Here is a 15,396-nt window from a genome sequence, read left to right as displayed (position 1 = left end):
GTGGACAGCTCATGTACTCACCTGAGGGAAGGGCTCTGCGGAAGCCAGCAGCACATTCTCAGGCTTCAGGTCACAGTGAACGATGTTCTTAAAGTGGAGATGCCTCAAAGCCACCAGGATCTGTGGGTCAGGAAGCACATGGGGAGACTTACTATTGGCTGAGCTGTGGTACTTGTCATTACAGTGGCTTTCCAGTATTGTGTAATTATCTCTCGGGTACAGGAACGATTACACAGTAATAAAAACACCTTGCGTAAAGTGTTACTGTGGTTCATTAGTATAAATTATATTTTTCTGTTACTGACCTGTGTGACCAGGAACTTGGTGAGACGCTCAGGGATCTTGCTCTTCTCACTGGACAAGATCATCTCCAGCATGTCGCCATGGAGCTTCTCCATGACGACAAAGACCCGCTCGGGAGTCTCGAACATGCACTCAAGATTGACGATCCCAGGATGGTGAAGGTTCTGACAGGCAGGGAGACAGGGATATAATTCAATTCAAAATGTAATATTTATCCCTGACGTGCAATCAGAGAGAAGGAGACCTTAGATATACAGAAACATGTTCTCTATGTGCTTGGTGACAGAAGACCTCAACTATGCAGAGGATAGTGCTGCACACACATTAGATGGTTTGCTTTTTTATCAACTAACACCACACTCCACAAATGGAGATATCTATATACCAGGGTCCACAGACGCACTTTGAAATCAGAAAAAGTACATTGTTTCTTCAGAATAGCCCTTCAAGGATCTAACCCGGGACTCCAAAACTGAATCTCTACGTTTTACTAATGTTGTTCAGTGAAACAATAGTGAAACGTAGCTAACAAGGTTCAGATTCCCAGGCTATCGGCGTCTAGACTGGCAGTGAAAGAGCCAGGCTTCTCAGTCCTTTGTCTACCTGGAGAATAGCCACCTCGTTCCTCAGCTGGCTCTCCTGCTTGGTAGGGAACCTCATCTTGTCGATGATTTTGATGGCCACGTCTCTCCCAGTCTTTCTGTGTTTACCTACACATGAGCATTAAAAAGATAAATCACAGGCTACTCCCTGCAGACTGTTGCAAATGAACTGTCTGTATGTCTTCCTCTGTCTCCAACTATAGAATAGACCAACGGCTACGGAATTCCACTAATAAAAGTTTATTTGCAAAACACACAAAGAAAAACAAGCTAGTAGTCTTCCTCTCCCTGTGAATTAAAGCCGCTATAAAGAGAAGAGAACATGGCTGGATGGATGTACATGAAGCCAAAGGGAAGGGAACTCTGCTGCTACCACGCTCTCCAACCAAGGTGCATGAATTGAGGAGCAAACTGAAGTGAAGAGGAAATTCAGAAGCTCTCGGAAAGACTGTGGAAGTCGATTAAAAATAGCTTTGTTATTGTTAAAAGCAAAAAAAAAAGCTATTTTCAACTTCCACAGTCCTGAAGAGTTGCTGAGTTTCCTTTCCACTTCACAATGTACATAAAGCCAATGGAACTACTGTAGAGTCAGTCTGACTTACCTCCGTACACAATCCCAAACTGGCCCGACCCCAGGACCTCATCAGCAAAGATCTGGTAGACTGAACTGATATCCTAAAAAAAGAGAAAAGACATATTTCACTAAACAGACAATCCATCTAACATTTTGCAGACATTTTTAAATATTCCTAAAATCCCTCAGTTATCGGGAATGCTTGTGGAGCTGTAGCTATACATATCTAATATGCAGTATTTGATATACACTTACCACATTCTCTGTGATCTGTGAGTTAGACACTGATATGCTGATTGAAAGGTCCTCTGAAGAGACAAAAAAAATATTCTGTGAGGCTTCGGAAACAGTAAATGATCAAGCTCTATTTGAAGCAGGTCCAAGGAAAGGACACATGATTATATTCTTAATTGTTAAAAGTTTGGACACACCTACTCATTCCAGGGTTTTTCTTTATTTTTACTATTTTCGACATTGTAGAATAATAGTGAAGACATCCAAACAACGAAATAACACATATTGAATCATGTAGTAACCAAGAAAGTGTTAAACAAATCTAAATATATTTTATGTTTGAGATTCTTCAAAGTATCCACAATTTGACTTAATGACAGCTTGGCATTCTCTCAACCAGCCTCATGAGGTAGTCACCTGGAATGCATTTCAATTAACAGGTGTGCCTAGTTAGAAGTTAATTTGTGGAATTTCTTTCCTTCTTAATGTTTTTGAGCAAATCAGTTGAGTTGTAACAAGGTATGGAGTGGTATACAGAAGATAGCCCAAAGACCAAGTCCATATCAAATAAGCAAAGAGAAATGACAGTCCATCATGACTTTATAGCATGAAGGTCAGTCAACACGGAAAATTTCAAGAACTTTGAAAGTTTCTTCAAGTGCAGTCGCAAAAAACAACATGCTCTATGATGAAATTGGCTCTCATGAGGACTGCCACAGGAAAGGAAGACCCAGAGTTACCTCTGCTGCAGAGGATAAGTTCATTTGAGTTACCAGCCTCAGAAATTGCAGCCCAAATAAATGCTTCACAGAGTTCAAGTAACAGACACATCTCAACATCAACTGTTCTGAGGAGACTGCGTGAATCAGGCCTTCATGGTCGAATTTAATGCAAAGAAACTACTACTAAAGGACACCAATAATAAGAAGAGACTTGCTTGGTGAAGAAAACACAAGCAATGGACATTAGACCGGTGGAAATCTGTCCTTTGGTCTGATGAGTCCAAATTTGAGATTTCTGGTTCCAACCGCCGTGTCTTTGTGGGACGCAGAGTAGGTGAACGGATGATCTCCACATGTGTGGTTCCCACCGTGAAGCATGGAGGAGGAGATGTGATGGTGTGGGGGTGCTTTGCTGGTGACACTCTCTGTGATTCATTTAGAATTCAAGGCACAATTAACCAGCATGGCTACCACAGCATTCTGCAGCGATACGCCATCCCATCTGGTTTGCATTTATTTTTCAACAGGACAATGACCCAACACACCTCTAGGTTGTGTAAGGGCAATTTGACAAAGAAGGAGTAATGGAGTGCTGCACCAGATGACCTGGCCTCCACAACCACCCAACCTCAACCCAATTGAGATGGTTTGGTATGAGTTGGACCGCAGAGTGAAGGAAAAGCAGCCAACAAGTGCTCCACATATGTGGGAACTCCTTCAAGACTGTTGGAAAAGCATTCCAGGTGAAGCTGGTTGAGAGAATGCCAAGCGTGTGCAGAGCTGTCATCAAGGCAAACGGTGGCTACTTGGAAGAAACTAAAATATGACATTTTTATTTGTTTTAACCCGTTTTTGGTTAACGTGATTCCATATGTGTTATTTCATAGTTTTGATGTCTTCACTATTATTTTACAATGTATAAAATAGTAAAAATAAAGAAAAACCCTTGAGTAGGTGTGTCCAAACGTTTGACTGGTACTGTACATTTAAAGTAGATATGATGCTTAACTATTCTAGCTAAAGCAAGCACACACATTTTCTTCAGAAAATGTCCCTTTTGTAGTGTACAGTACATTAGGAAAGTATTCAGACCCCTTGACTTTTTCCACATTTTGTTACGTTACAGCCTCCAAAATTGATAAAATCGTTTCCTCCCCATCAATCTACACAACAATACCCCATACTGACAAAGCAAAAACATGTTTTTGTCTATTAAAAATAAAAAACGGAAATCAAATTTGCATAAGTATTCAGACCCTTTACTTAATACTTTGTTGAAGCACCTTTGGTAGCGATTACAGCCTTACAGCTTCTTGGGTATGACGCTACAAGCTTGGCACACCTGTATTTGGGGAGTTTCTCCCATTCTTTGCAGATCCTCTCAAGCTCTGTCAGATTGAATGGGGAGCGTTGCTGCACAACTATTTTCAGGTCTCTCCAGAGATGTTAGATCGGGTTCAAGTCCGGGCTCTGGCTGGGCCACTCAAGGACATTCAGAGACTTGTCCCGAAGCCACTCATGCGCTGTCTTGGCTGTGTGCTTAGGGTCATTGTCCTGTTGGAAGGTGAACCTCCGCCCAGTCTGAGGTCCTGAGGGCACAGGAGAAGGTTTTCATCAAGGATCTCTCTGTACTTTGCGCCGTTCATCTTTCCCTCGATCCTGACTAGTCTCCCAGTCCCTGAAAAACATCCCCACAGCATGATGCTTCCACCACCATGCTTCACCGTAAGGATGGTGCCAGGTTTCCTTCAGACGTGGCGCTTGGCATTTAGGCTAAAGAGTTCAATCTTGTTTTCATCAAAGCAGAGAATCTTGTTTCTCATGGTCTGAGAGTCGTTTAGGGCCTTTTTGGCAAACTCCAAGCGGGCTGTCACAATCCTGTCTCGGAGCTCTACGGACAATTCCTTCGACCTCATGGCTTAGTTTTTGCTCTGACATGCACTGTCATGTCCAATCAATTGAATTTACCACCGGTGGACTCCAATCAAATTGTAGAACATATCAAGGATGATCAATGGAATCAGGATGCATCTGAACTCAATTTCAAGTCTCAAAGCAAAGGGTCTGAATACTTATGTAAATAAGGTATTTCTGTCTTTTATTTTTAATAAATGAGCAAACATTTCTAAAAACCTGTTTTCACTTTGTCATTATGGGGTATTGTGTGTAGATTGATGAGGATTTTATTTTATACATTTTAGAATATGGCTTAAAAAAAAAATGTAAATGTGGAAAAATGGAAGGGGTCTGAATACTTTCCGAATGCACTGTATATTTTTTATATGCTGTATGTAAAGAATAAGTCAAATCTATTTAGGTGAATGCCCAAAGCCTGTACTTTCAGTACATTTCCATTGGAGTTTCCATTGGTTCTGAACTCGGACTGATCTATACCAGCAGTCCGGTCCCAGAAGTGGGCCACCAAATACCAATCAGCTGGGTGACCCAAAGACTGGGCTTATGTAACACAATCCATAGAAATATATCAAGCTCGTCTGCACTGTATGCACAGCCCAGCGGAACAAAGGAAGTGTCCCAAATGACACCCTATTCCCTATGCAGTGCACTACTTTTGAACTGAGTCACTATATTTTGAGAATATGTGCCATTTGGGACACATGCAAAATGTTGATGCAAAATTGAACCCAAACGACCTCGACCAATAGAAACTATGTTTTAATTGGGCTTGAGGTAGGTAGGCCACTAGTTTGAACCCGTGAGAGTAGGTAACCATCGAATAACCAAAGATCGCTCAGGGACAGATAGAAATTCACGGGGGGAGGGGTGGTGCAAAATAGGGGAGGGTTGTCAAACATTGTTTTTTGCTTTGGGAAGGGTTGTGTGTTTTTTTTATTGGGCACAGGGGAGGTTAGCGTGCTTTTTCCCTGGTTTACATTCGCTCTTCTGCTCGCGTTTTCTCTATAAACAACGGCTTGACTTACTTTTGATATTACCCTGATAAAGATTAGAAACGTTTGTCAAGGTTTGGTACGGTGTGGCTATTATTAAGCTTTAGCTACTGCAGGCCTATGACATGAAGGCAGTGTGCTCCTGCTGACTCCGACAGATGAACTTGAGATGAGGAACTTGAGATGTCTGTTTCAGGCCTACCAGAGTTACTCCTATAACTAACAATATAATGCGTATCTTTATAGAAAATATTCCCACCGGCATATCTCTATCTCCGGGGTTAGTATTAAACTTCTCTTCCTTTATATAGGCTCTATATATTTATTTCAATGTTAATATCATACACTGGACACCTAAGCTTATAGGCCTATGGATGAAGTGCCTTGATACATTTCGTGCTGAAATCTCTGACAGCTGAACCGTGAGGTGGACAATTACTGTTTTAGGAAAGTAGACACATTTTTTTTTTTTTTTTAATAAGAGGCTATAGTTTTGCATATGCTCCACTTCGAAACACAAGGAATAGTGTTTTTGTCATTTGTTACAGGCTGTTTTTAAGGACACGTAATTGTGGCTCATTTGGCTGAGGGATGAGCCACAATTCATCAACATCCCTTGTGTATTGAGGCGCTGGCTACGCCAGGTTGGATCTGAATGCATAAAGATGTCCGTTAAATTTCTCAAACGTCCGGTAAATTAAAATCTCCCCTGTCATGTTGTCTGGCACCAAATTCTCCTAAAGGAAAATGTGAAATGGCATATTGTTTTGATAAAGATCTTAGAATATTCACATGATAATCTGTCACATATTGAATGGAAACCTAGCTATAGACCCCCTAAAGACTCAGGCAAGTGCACTAGTCGTGTCACTTTGATTATGCCTGCACATCACGGTTCACCAGCAGCCCCAAACATCTAAAGAATAAGCTACCAGCCAAACAAGCTTGTAAGAATTGTACTTAAACTTCCCCCTCAATCTCATCTGGAGGTCGAGCATTTCTCTCTATCTCTGTAATGTGTCTATGTATGCAATTGTAAATGTATTTATGTAGAAAAATAGGGACCACATGTAAATAAGTCCCCAACTTTGTGCAATCCCAGTTACGTAACAATTTACTGACAAATAAAATCAACCAATCAATCAATCCAAACTGTACAGCGACCAATTAATGAATGGAAAGAGACATCTGTTACAAAACACCAAAAAGCTCAAATCAAATGATATTTTATTGTTCACATACACGTGTTTAGCAGATGTTATTGCGGGTGTAGCGAAATGCTTGTGCTGCTAGTTCCGACAGTGTAGCAATATCTAATAAGTAATATCTAACAATTTCACAACATATATGCCAATACACACAAATCTAAGTAAAGGAATGGAATTAAGAATATATAAATATGTGGATGAGCAATCTCACAGCGGCATAGACTTTCACTTATAAATCACTGTATCACAATTCCAGTGGGTCAGAAGTTTACATACACTAAATAGACTGTGCCTTAAAACAGCTTGGAAAATTCCAGAAAATGATGTCATGGCTTTAGAAGCTTCTGATAGGCTAATTGACATCATTTGAGTCAATTGGAGGTGTACCTCTGGATGTATTTCAAGGCCTACCTCCAAACTCAGTGCCTCTTTGCTTGACATCATGGGAAAATCAAAAGAAATCAGCCAAGACCTCAGGAAAAAATTTTGTAGACCTCTACAAGTCTGGTTCATCCTTGGGAGCAATTTCCAAATGCCTGAATGTACCACATTCATCTGTACAAACAATAATACGCAAGTATAAACACCATGGGACCACGTAGCCGTCATACCGCTCAGGAAGGAGATGCATTCTGTCTCCTAGAGATGAATGTACTTTGGTGCGACAAGTGAAAATCAATCCCAGAACAACAGCAAAGGACCTTGTGAAGATGCTGGAGGAAACAGGTACAAAAGTATCTATATCCACAGTAAAACGAGTCCTATATCGACATAGCCTGAAAGGCCGCTCAGCAAGGAAGAAGCCACTGCTCCAAAACCGCCATAAAAAAGCCAGACTACGGTTTGCAACTGCACATGGGGACAAAGATTGTACTTTTTGGAGAAATGTCCTCTGGTCTGATGAAACAAAGAACTGTTTGGCCATAATGACCATCGTTTGTGGCAAAATGGCTTAAGGACAACAAAGTCAAGGTATTGGAGTGGCCATCCCAAAGCCCTGACCTCAATCCCATAGAAAATTTGTGGGTAGAATTGAAAAAGCGTGTGTGAGCAAGGAGGCCTACAAACCTGACTCAGTTACACCAGCTCTGTCAGGAGGAATGGGCCAAAATTCACCCAACTTATTGTGGGAAGCTTGTGGAAGGCTACACGAAACGTTTGACCCAATTTAAACAATTTAATGGTAATGCTACCAAATACTAATTGAGTGTATGTAAACTTCTGACCCACTGGGAATGTGTTGAAAGAAATAAAAGTTGAAATAAATCATTCTCTCTACTATTATTCTGACATTTCACATTCATAAAATAAAGTGGTAATCCTAACTGACCTAAAACAGGGAATTTATACTAGGATTAAATGTCAGGAATTTTGAAAACTGAGTTTAAATGTATTTGGCTAAGGTGTATATAAACTTCAGATTTCAATTGTAGATATGAGATGAGTAATACAAGATATATAAACATTATTAAAGTGACATTATTATAGTGACTAGTGTTCCATTTATTAAAGTGGCCAATGATTTCAAGTCTGTATGTAGGCAGCAGCCTCTCTTTGCTAGTGATGGCTATTTAACAGTCTGATGGCCTTGAGATAGAAGCTGTTTTTCAGTCTCTCGGTCCCAGCTTTGACACACCTGTACTGACCTCGCCTTCTGGATGATAGCGGAGTGAATAGGCAGTGTCTCGGGTGGTTGTTGTCCTTGATGATATTTTTGGCCTTCTTGTGACATTGGGTGCTGTAGATGTCCTGGAGGACAGATAGTTTGCCCCCGGTGATGCGTTGTGCGGACCGCACCACCCTCTGGAGAGCCCTGCGGTTGTGGGCGGTGCAGTTGCCGTACCAGGCGGTGAACAGCCCGACAGGATGCTCTCAATTGTGCATCTGTAAAAGTTTGTGAGGTTTTAGGTGACAAGCCAAATTTCTTCAGCCTCCTGAGGTTGAAGAGGCACTGTTGCGCCTTCTTCACCACACTGTCTGTGTGGGTGGACCATTTAAGTTTGTCAGTGATGTGTACGCTGAGGAACTTAAAACTTTCCACCTTCTCCACTGCTGTGGAGATTGTCAAGTCAAGGCTTCGATATTGGGTAAGCCTACACGGTAGAGAGTAATGCATTTTCTGTTTTTGTTGAGATTGATATAGTCCATTTCTTCTGGGGTTGAAAACGCAAACCATGATATTAAAGTTCCCAAAGTCGGTATGCTTTGTTTATTGGTTGTGGTGCATTGGCACAGAAAGCTATTGGTGGATTTTTTGGGGGCATATATTTTATATAATAATAAATATGGCATCAAAATGTTGAAATGTCGGATTTCCCCCTAGTTGATCATTGTCTGCGGGCGGCTCTAAATGTAGTGTCATGAAATAGGCAGGAAGTGGTCGGCAAACCCTCAACCTTGTGGCCCGTAGCCCTGCATGGCATCAACTTTGCCGCTTCAGCAGGCTTTTGTGACAAAATCAATATCCAAGTATATAAACACAAGGTCGCTACAGTTATTGTTATTTGTGGTCGTCAACATTATTTTCAGTTAATTATATGAGGTGGGGAGGGTGATCAATTTATTTCACAATATAATGTGAAGGAATTGTTTACATTGGGGAGAGGGGTGCAATTTTCTATGACACGTTGAGTTGGACCAGCCCCTCCCCCCTCAGCAAATGTTCATCTGTCCCTAATTGACTCACATTGTACTCCATTGTGTGACCACGAATTGTTCTGCTGAGTTGAACTCAATTACACCGAACAAAAATATAAACGCAACATGTAAAGTGTTGGTTCCATGTTCCATGAGCTGAAATAAAAGATCCCAGAAATGTTCCATACGTACAAAAAGCTTATTTCTCTCAAATGTTGTGCAGAAATTAGTTGACATCCCTGTTAGTGAGCAGTTCTCCTTTGCCGAGATAATTCATCCACCTGACAGGTGGGGCATATCAAGAAGCTGATTAAACAGCATGATCATGACACAAGTGCACCTTGTGCTGGGGACAATAAAAGGCCACTCTAAAATGTGCAGTTTTGTCACACAACACAATGCCACAGATGTCTCAAGTTTTGAGGGAGCGTGAAATTGGCATGCTGACTGCCGGAATGTCCACCAGAGCTGTTGCCAGAGAATTGAATGTTCATATCTCTACCATAACCCACCTCCAACGTCGTTTTAGAGAATTTGGCAGTATGTCCAACCGGCCTCACAATCGCAGACCACTCCAGCCCAGGACCTCCACATCCGGCTTCTTCACCTGCAGGATCGTCTGAGACCAGCCACCCGGACAGCTGATAAAACTGTGTCAGAAACCGTCTCAGGAAGCTCATCTATGTGCTTGTCGTTCTCACCAGGGTCTTGACCTGACTGCAGTTCAGCTTCGGAACCGACTTCACCTCCGATGACCACTGGCATGCTGGAGAAGTGTGAATCCGGGTTTCAACTGTACCGGGCAGATGGCAGACAGCGTGTATGGCGTCGTGTAGGCGAGTGGTTTGCTGATGTCAACGTTGTGAACAGAGTGCCCCATGGTGGCGGGGGGGGGTTATGGTATGGGCAGGCATACGTTACGGACAATGAATACAATTGCATTTTATCGATGGCAATTTGAATGCACAGAAATAGCGTGACGAGATCCTGAGGCCCACTGTCGTGCCATTCATCCGCCGCCATCACCTCATGTTTCAGGATCGGTACACAATTCCTGGAAGATGAAAATGTCCCAGTTCTTCCATGGCCCTGCATACTCACCAGGCATGTCACCCATTGAGCATGTTTGGGATGCTCTGGATCGACGTGTACGACAGCGTGCTCCCGCCAATATCCAGCAACTTCGCACAGCCGTTGAAGAGGAGTGGGACAACATTCCACAGGCCACAATCAACAGCCTGATCAACTCTATGCAAAGGAGATGTGTCATGCTGCGTGAGGCTAAATGGTGGTCACACCAGATACTGACTAGTTTTCTGATCCACGCACCTACCTTTTTTTAAGGTATCTGTGACCAACAGATGCATATCTGTATTCCCAGTCAAGTGAAATCCATAGATTAAGGCCTAATGAATTAATTTAAATTGACTGATTTCCTTATATGAACTGTAGCTCAGTTTATATTTTTGTCACTCTCTATTAATTCCTTAATGGGAGGAATTTTCATATCACTTATCACAGCCAGAGATAAATCCAAAAGGGCTCAGAAATCCCCTCGTATCCCTTAAATCGCCTTAAAATGCCACCATTTCATTTTCCAGTAATAGACTTTGAGCCGGCAGCGGGAGGCCACAGTGGAGTCCCTCGGTGTTTTCCAAAAAAGCCCCATATACACTCAAGCTCCACACACACACACACACACACACACACACACACACACACACACACACACACACACACACACACACACACACACACACACACACACACACACACACACACACACACACACACACACACATTACCATTACCATTACGTGACATTACATTTGACTCATCTCCTCAGCAGATCTCAATCACATGAGCAGAAGGGTTACCACTCTACTCACTGTGATCCTTGCCCTGCCCAGGGCCAGTGCAGACGCTGGGTTGGGGAGTGACAGGCATCAGCGCCTGCCGGATGGCCTTCTCCCAGCCCTGGGCCACCTCTAGCCCCACACCGGTGGCGGCCAGGGCCGGGTTATGGAATTGACCGCTGTTATTCTCCCCAACGTAGTAGACCATGGTGGCGGTGATGATCTCGAAGCAGTGGGGGTTGCCGCCCTGGGCCAGGCTGTGGACGGCCTGCACCTGATCCACCTGTAGGATCTCTGACAGCGGGATCTCCTGAGGATGGGGTCAGATGAGCAGCTCAAAGGTCACCAAAGGTCACAATGAATTGTCAGCCAATCAAACGACCGGTGAGGCTGAGGTTCCTCCAATCAGTTGCTTAAAAAGTGGGTTTCCAGGAACTAATACACCTACAGCATAGGGTCCTAACTGTCCCACCTTTACTAGCTTCCCCCTCTCTCCTTTTCTCTGCTATGGCCTCTCCTTACTCTCTGACAGCCTTTAAGGAATGAAGCGTGTTGGGATTTTCAAGTCCAATTTAACATTCCGCCTTCTTTCCTCTGTTGTAGTCGAGCGGGACAACACACCCACAAGGTGAAAAAAAACATCTGGAAGAGAGAGAGGAGCTGCTCTGCTGCTGGCCAGCCAATCGTCTCTCAGTCAGCCCAGTCTGCTGCGCCCGCCCGGGCCCCTCCACGCCTCTGTCGCCAGTATCAGAAGAACTGCTTGTGGTTTGCTGAGTGCGCCACATGACAGGGCGCTCCGCCGGGCCGGGGGGAAGCAAAGCGCTCCCCTGATTAAAAGGCAGGACGTGCTTCCCCAATCTGGGCACAAGGCATGCTGGCAGCCTGCCAGGCAGCGAGGGAGCGGCAGCCAGAGACACCACAGGGAAGCCCCCCGGTCCTGGTGCTGACTATCCGTCTGCCACAAGAGGAGTGGGCTTAGCCACAGGGCTCTCTCCTACTCCACCTCTCTCTCACTATAGGCTTAGCCACAGGGCTCTCTCCTACTCCACCTCTCTCTCACAATAGGCTTAGCCACAGGGCTCTCTCCTACTCCACCTCTCTCTCACTATAGGCTTAGCCACAGGGCTCTCTCCTACTCCACCTCTCTCTCACTATAGGCTTAGCCACAGGGCTCTCTCCTACTCCACCTCTCTCTCACTATAGGCTTAGCCACAGGGCTCTCTCCTACTCCACCTCTCTCTCACTATAGGCTTAGCCACAGGGCTCTCTCCTACTCCACCTCTCTCACTATAGTCTTAGCCACAGGGCTCTCTCCTACTCCACCTCTCTCACTATAGTCTTAGCCACAGGGCTCTCTCCTACTCCACCTCTCTCTCACTATAGGCTTAGCCACAGGGCTCTCTCCTACTCCACCTCTCTCTCACTATAGGCTTAGCCACAGGGCTCTCTCCTACTCCACCTCTCTCTCACTATAGGCTTAGCCACAGGGCTCTCTCCTACTCCACCTCTCTCTCCCTTCCCCTCTCTATTTACATCTCTCTCAATCCCTTTCACTCCATCTCTCGCTTTTCCCATCTTACTTAGTACCTCTCTCTCTACCGCTCTCTACCGCTCTCTCTCACTATCTCTCTACCTCTCTCTCTACCGCTCTCTCTCACTACCTCTCTCTCTCTCTACCTCTCTCTACCTATCTCTCTCTACCTCTCTCTCTCTCTCTCTCTACCTATCTCTCTCTACCTCTCTCTACCTATCTCTCTCTACCTCTCTCTCTCTCTCTCTACCTCTCTCTCACTACCTCTCTCCCACTATCTCTCTCTACCTATCTCTCTCTACCTCTCTCTCTCTCTACCTCTCTCTCACTCACTACCTCTCTCCCACTATCTCTCTCTACCTCTCTCTACCGCTCTCTCTCACTACCTCTCTCTCTCTACCTTTTTCTCTACCTCTACCTCTCTCTCTCTCTCTCTCTACCTCTCTCTCACTACCTCTCTCCCACTATCTCTCTCTACCTCTCTCTACCGCTCTCTCTCACTACCTCTCTCTACCTCTCTCTCTCTCTCTCTACCTTTTTCTCTACCTCTACCTCTCTCTCTCTCTCAATTCAATTCAATTGACTTTATTGACATGGCAAGTTCATTATCACTTACATTGTCAAAGTATACATATCGAAAAATATAAATAAAATAAAAAGATATATGTATATATATATAAAATATATATTTATATATAAATAAATGGTGGGACCAACAGCAATAATAATAGTAGTAGTGGACATGGGATTACCATTAATAACAGCTGCAACTACAATGTTAATCAGAACAACAATACATTAAAGCGATGGTAGTAGACCAGTGTCAACATGACTGAAAAGACACATGACATGGTATGAAAGACAAACCCAATAAATATTAGATTTTTTTCTTCATATTTTATAGTTTCAAATTCTTTGTATTGAATTATAATTTTGGGAAAAAAATATTCTAATTTTTTTTAGTATTTGTCACATTGTAATAGGAAATGCAGCTCTCTCTCTACCTCTCTCTCTCTCAATTCAATTCAATTCAATTTGCTTTATTGGCATGACGTAACAATGTACATATTGCCAAAGCTTATTTTGGATAATTACAATACAAAAATGAGAACGTGACAACAGTAACCAAGGTTCAAAATAACCATACATTCAACAATAACAATAAGGATACAGTAGAGTACATGTGCAGGTTGATTGGTCTGTCTCTCCCTCTCTACCTCTCTCACTACCTCTCTCTACCACTCTCTCTCACTACCTCTCTCTCTACCTCTCTCTCTACCTCTCTCACTACCTCTCTCACTACCTCTCTCTACCACTCTCTCTCACTACCTCTCTCTCTACCTCTCTCACTACCTCTCTCTCTACCTCCCTCTCTACCTCTCTCACTACCTCTCTCTACCACTCTCTCTCACTACCTCTCTCTCTACCACTCTCACTACCTCTCTCACTACCTCTCTCTCTCTACCTCTCTCTCTACCACTCTCTCTACCACTCTCTCTCACTACCTCTCTCTCTACCTCTCTCACTACCTCTCTCACTACCTCTCTCTACCGCTCTCTCTCTCTACCTCTCTCTCTCTCTACCTCTCTCTCTACCTCTCTCACTACCTCTCTCACTATCTCTCTCTACCGCTCTCTCTCTCTACCGCTCTCTCTCTCTACCACTCTCTCTCACTACCTCTCTCTCTACCTCTCTCTCTACCTATCTCACTACCTCTCTCACTACCTCTCTCTCTACCTCTCTCTACCGCTCTCTACCGCTCTCTCTACCTCTCTCTCTCTGTGTCTCCCTCCGAGATCTTCAAAGGATTCGTGATATTCTGAGGGGCTCGTTAGGTCACGTGCAAAAAGAACATGAAGAGAGGAGAGAATAGAGGGGGAAAATATAGCCTTGCCTGTCTGTCTGTGGGAGGAGGAAGACAACACCTTACTGTCCTAAAATAACACCACAAAACCTGACTAAAATGTTCCCTTCATAAATAGAAAACAATTACTGGTATGACAGGACTTTCTAGCTTGTCTCAGAGCCTCACGCTGCAAACTTGTCTTTTTATTTGAGTCACGTCTTATTTCGTCTGTGTAACTGCTATAATTGGACAGGGAGGTATCATGAGAGACGCACTACCTTGTAATACTTGGATCCCGTTTCGTTCTGCAACAGGGTCAGACACTTGCTATCCAGCCTCCAGTAATGCCTCTTCCTCTGGAAACGGATAAAACCAGTGAGTTGTCATCAAGAGCTCCAGAAACCAATATCATCTCGATACAGACTATTGATTAAAGACTACGGGCGCCATCCCAAATAGCACCCTATTCCCTATGCGGTGCACTACTTTTGACCAGGACCCATCGGGCTCTAGTCAACGCCGGCGCACCACAAAAAGGGAACAGGGTGCCATTTGGAATTCAGCCAATAAGACGATCCAGGGTTATAACGAGGTTTCTCACCATGCTGTCTCGGCTGGTGTAGTGGACCATCCACCCCTCCCGGACCATGGTTGAGCTCTTCCGCTTGGTTTGTTTTATGGACTGAACCACCCGCATCAGGGGGATGAAAGTGCTCGTCATGGGGCTACACAAAGTGTCGAGAGCTCGCGTGAATGAACGAACGTGCGCCTGACGTCAATAGCCAGAACACGGACACACATCTATGAAGCCCGTGTGATTGTTTCAACAAACTCACAACCCTTTTCGCATATACACAAAATAGGACAGAACACACACAAAATGAGCTTCACAATTGAACGCATCTGCACACATGATAGGTATTCAATGATAGGTATTCAATGATAGGTATTCAATGAATTAAACATGCCATTCC

The 15,396-nt window shown here is 43.8% G+C and overlaps 1 protein-coding gene across 1 annotated transcript in view; it reads right to left on the bottom strand.

The window, feature by feature from the left end:
• Nucleotides 1-15,396, bottom strand: part of LOC120019630 (serine/threonine-protein kinase D3-like) — a 51,021-nt gene that overhangs the window by 4,351 nt on the left and 31,274 nt on the right. Inside the window, exons 9-16 of the mRNA XM_038962982.1 lie at nt 15,024-15,147; nt 14,701-14,778; nt 11,079-11,355; nt 1,735-1,787; nt 1,508-1,580; nt 907-1,013; nt 306-467; nt 22-120 (exon numbers count right to left, since the gene is read on the bottom strand). Of these exons, the coding sequence (XP_038818910.1) occupies nt 22-120; nt 306-467; nt 907-1,013; nt 1,508-1,580; nt 1,735-1,787; nt 11,079-11,355; nt 14,701-14,778; nt 15,024-15,147 (973 nt within the window). The remainder of the gene's footprint in view (nt 1-21; nt 121-305; nt 468-906; nt 1,014-1,507; nt 1,581-1,734; nt 1,788-11,078; nt 11,356-14,700; nt 14,779-15,023; nt 15,148-15,396) is intronic.

Source organism: Salvelinus namaycush, chromosome 24, assembly GCF_016432855.1.
Source record: "Salvelinus namaycush isolate Seneca chromosome 24, SaNama_1.0, whole genome shotgun sequence".
Lineage (NCBI taxonomy): Eukaryota > Metazoa > Chordata > Actinopteri > Salmoniformes > Salmonidae > Salvelinus > Salvelinus namaycush.
This window is presented reverse-complemented; position numbering and strand designations above follow the sequence as displayed.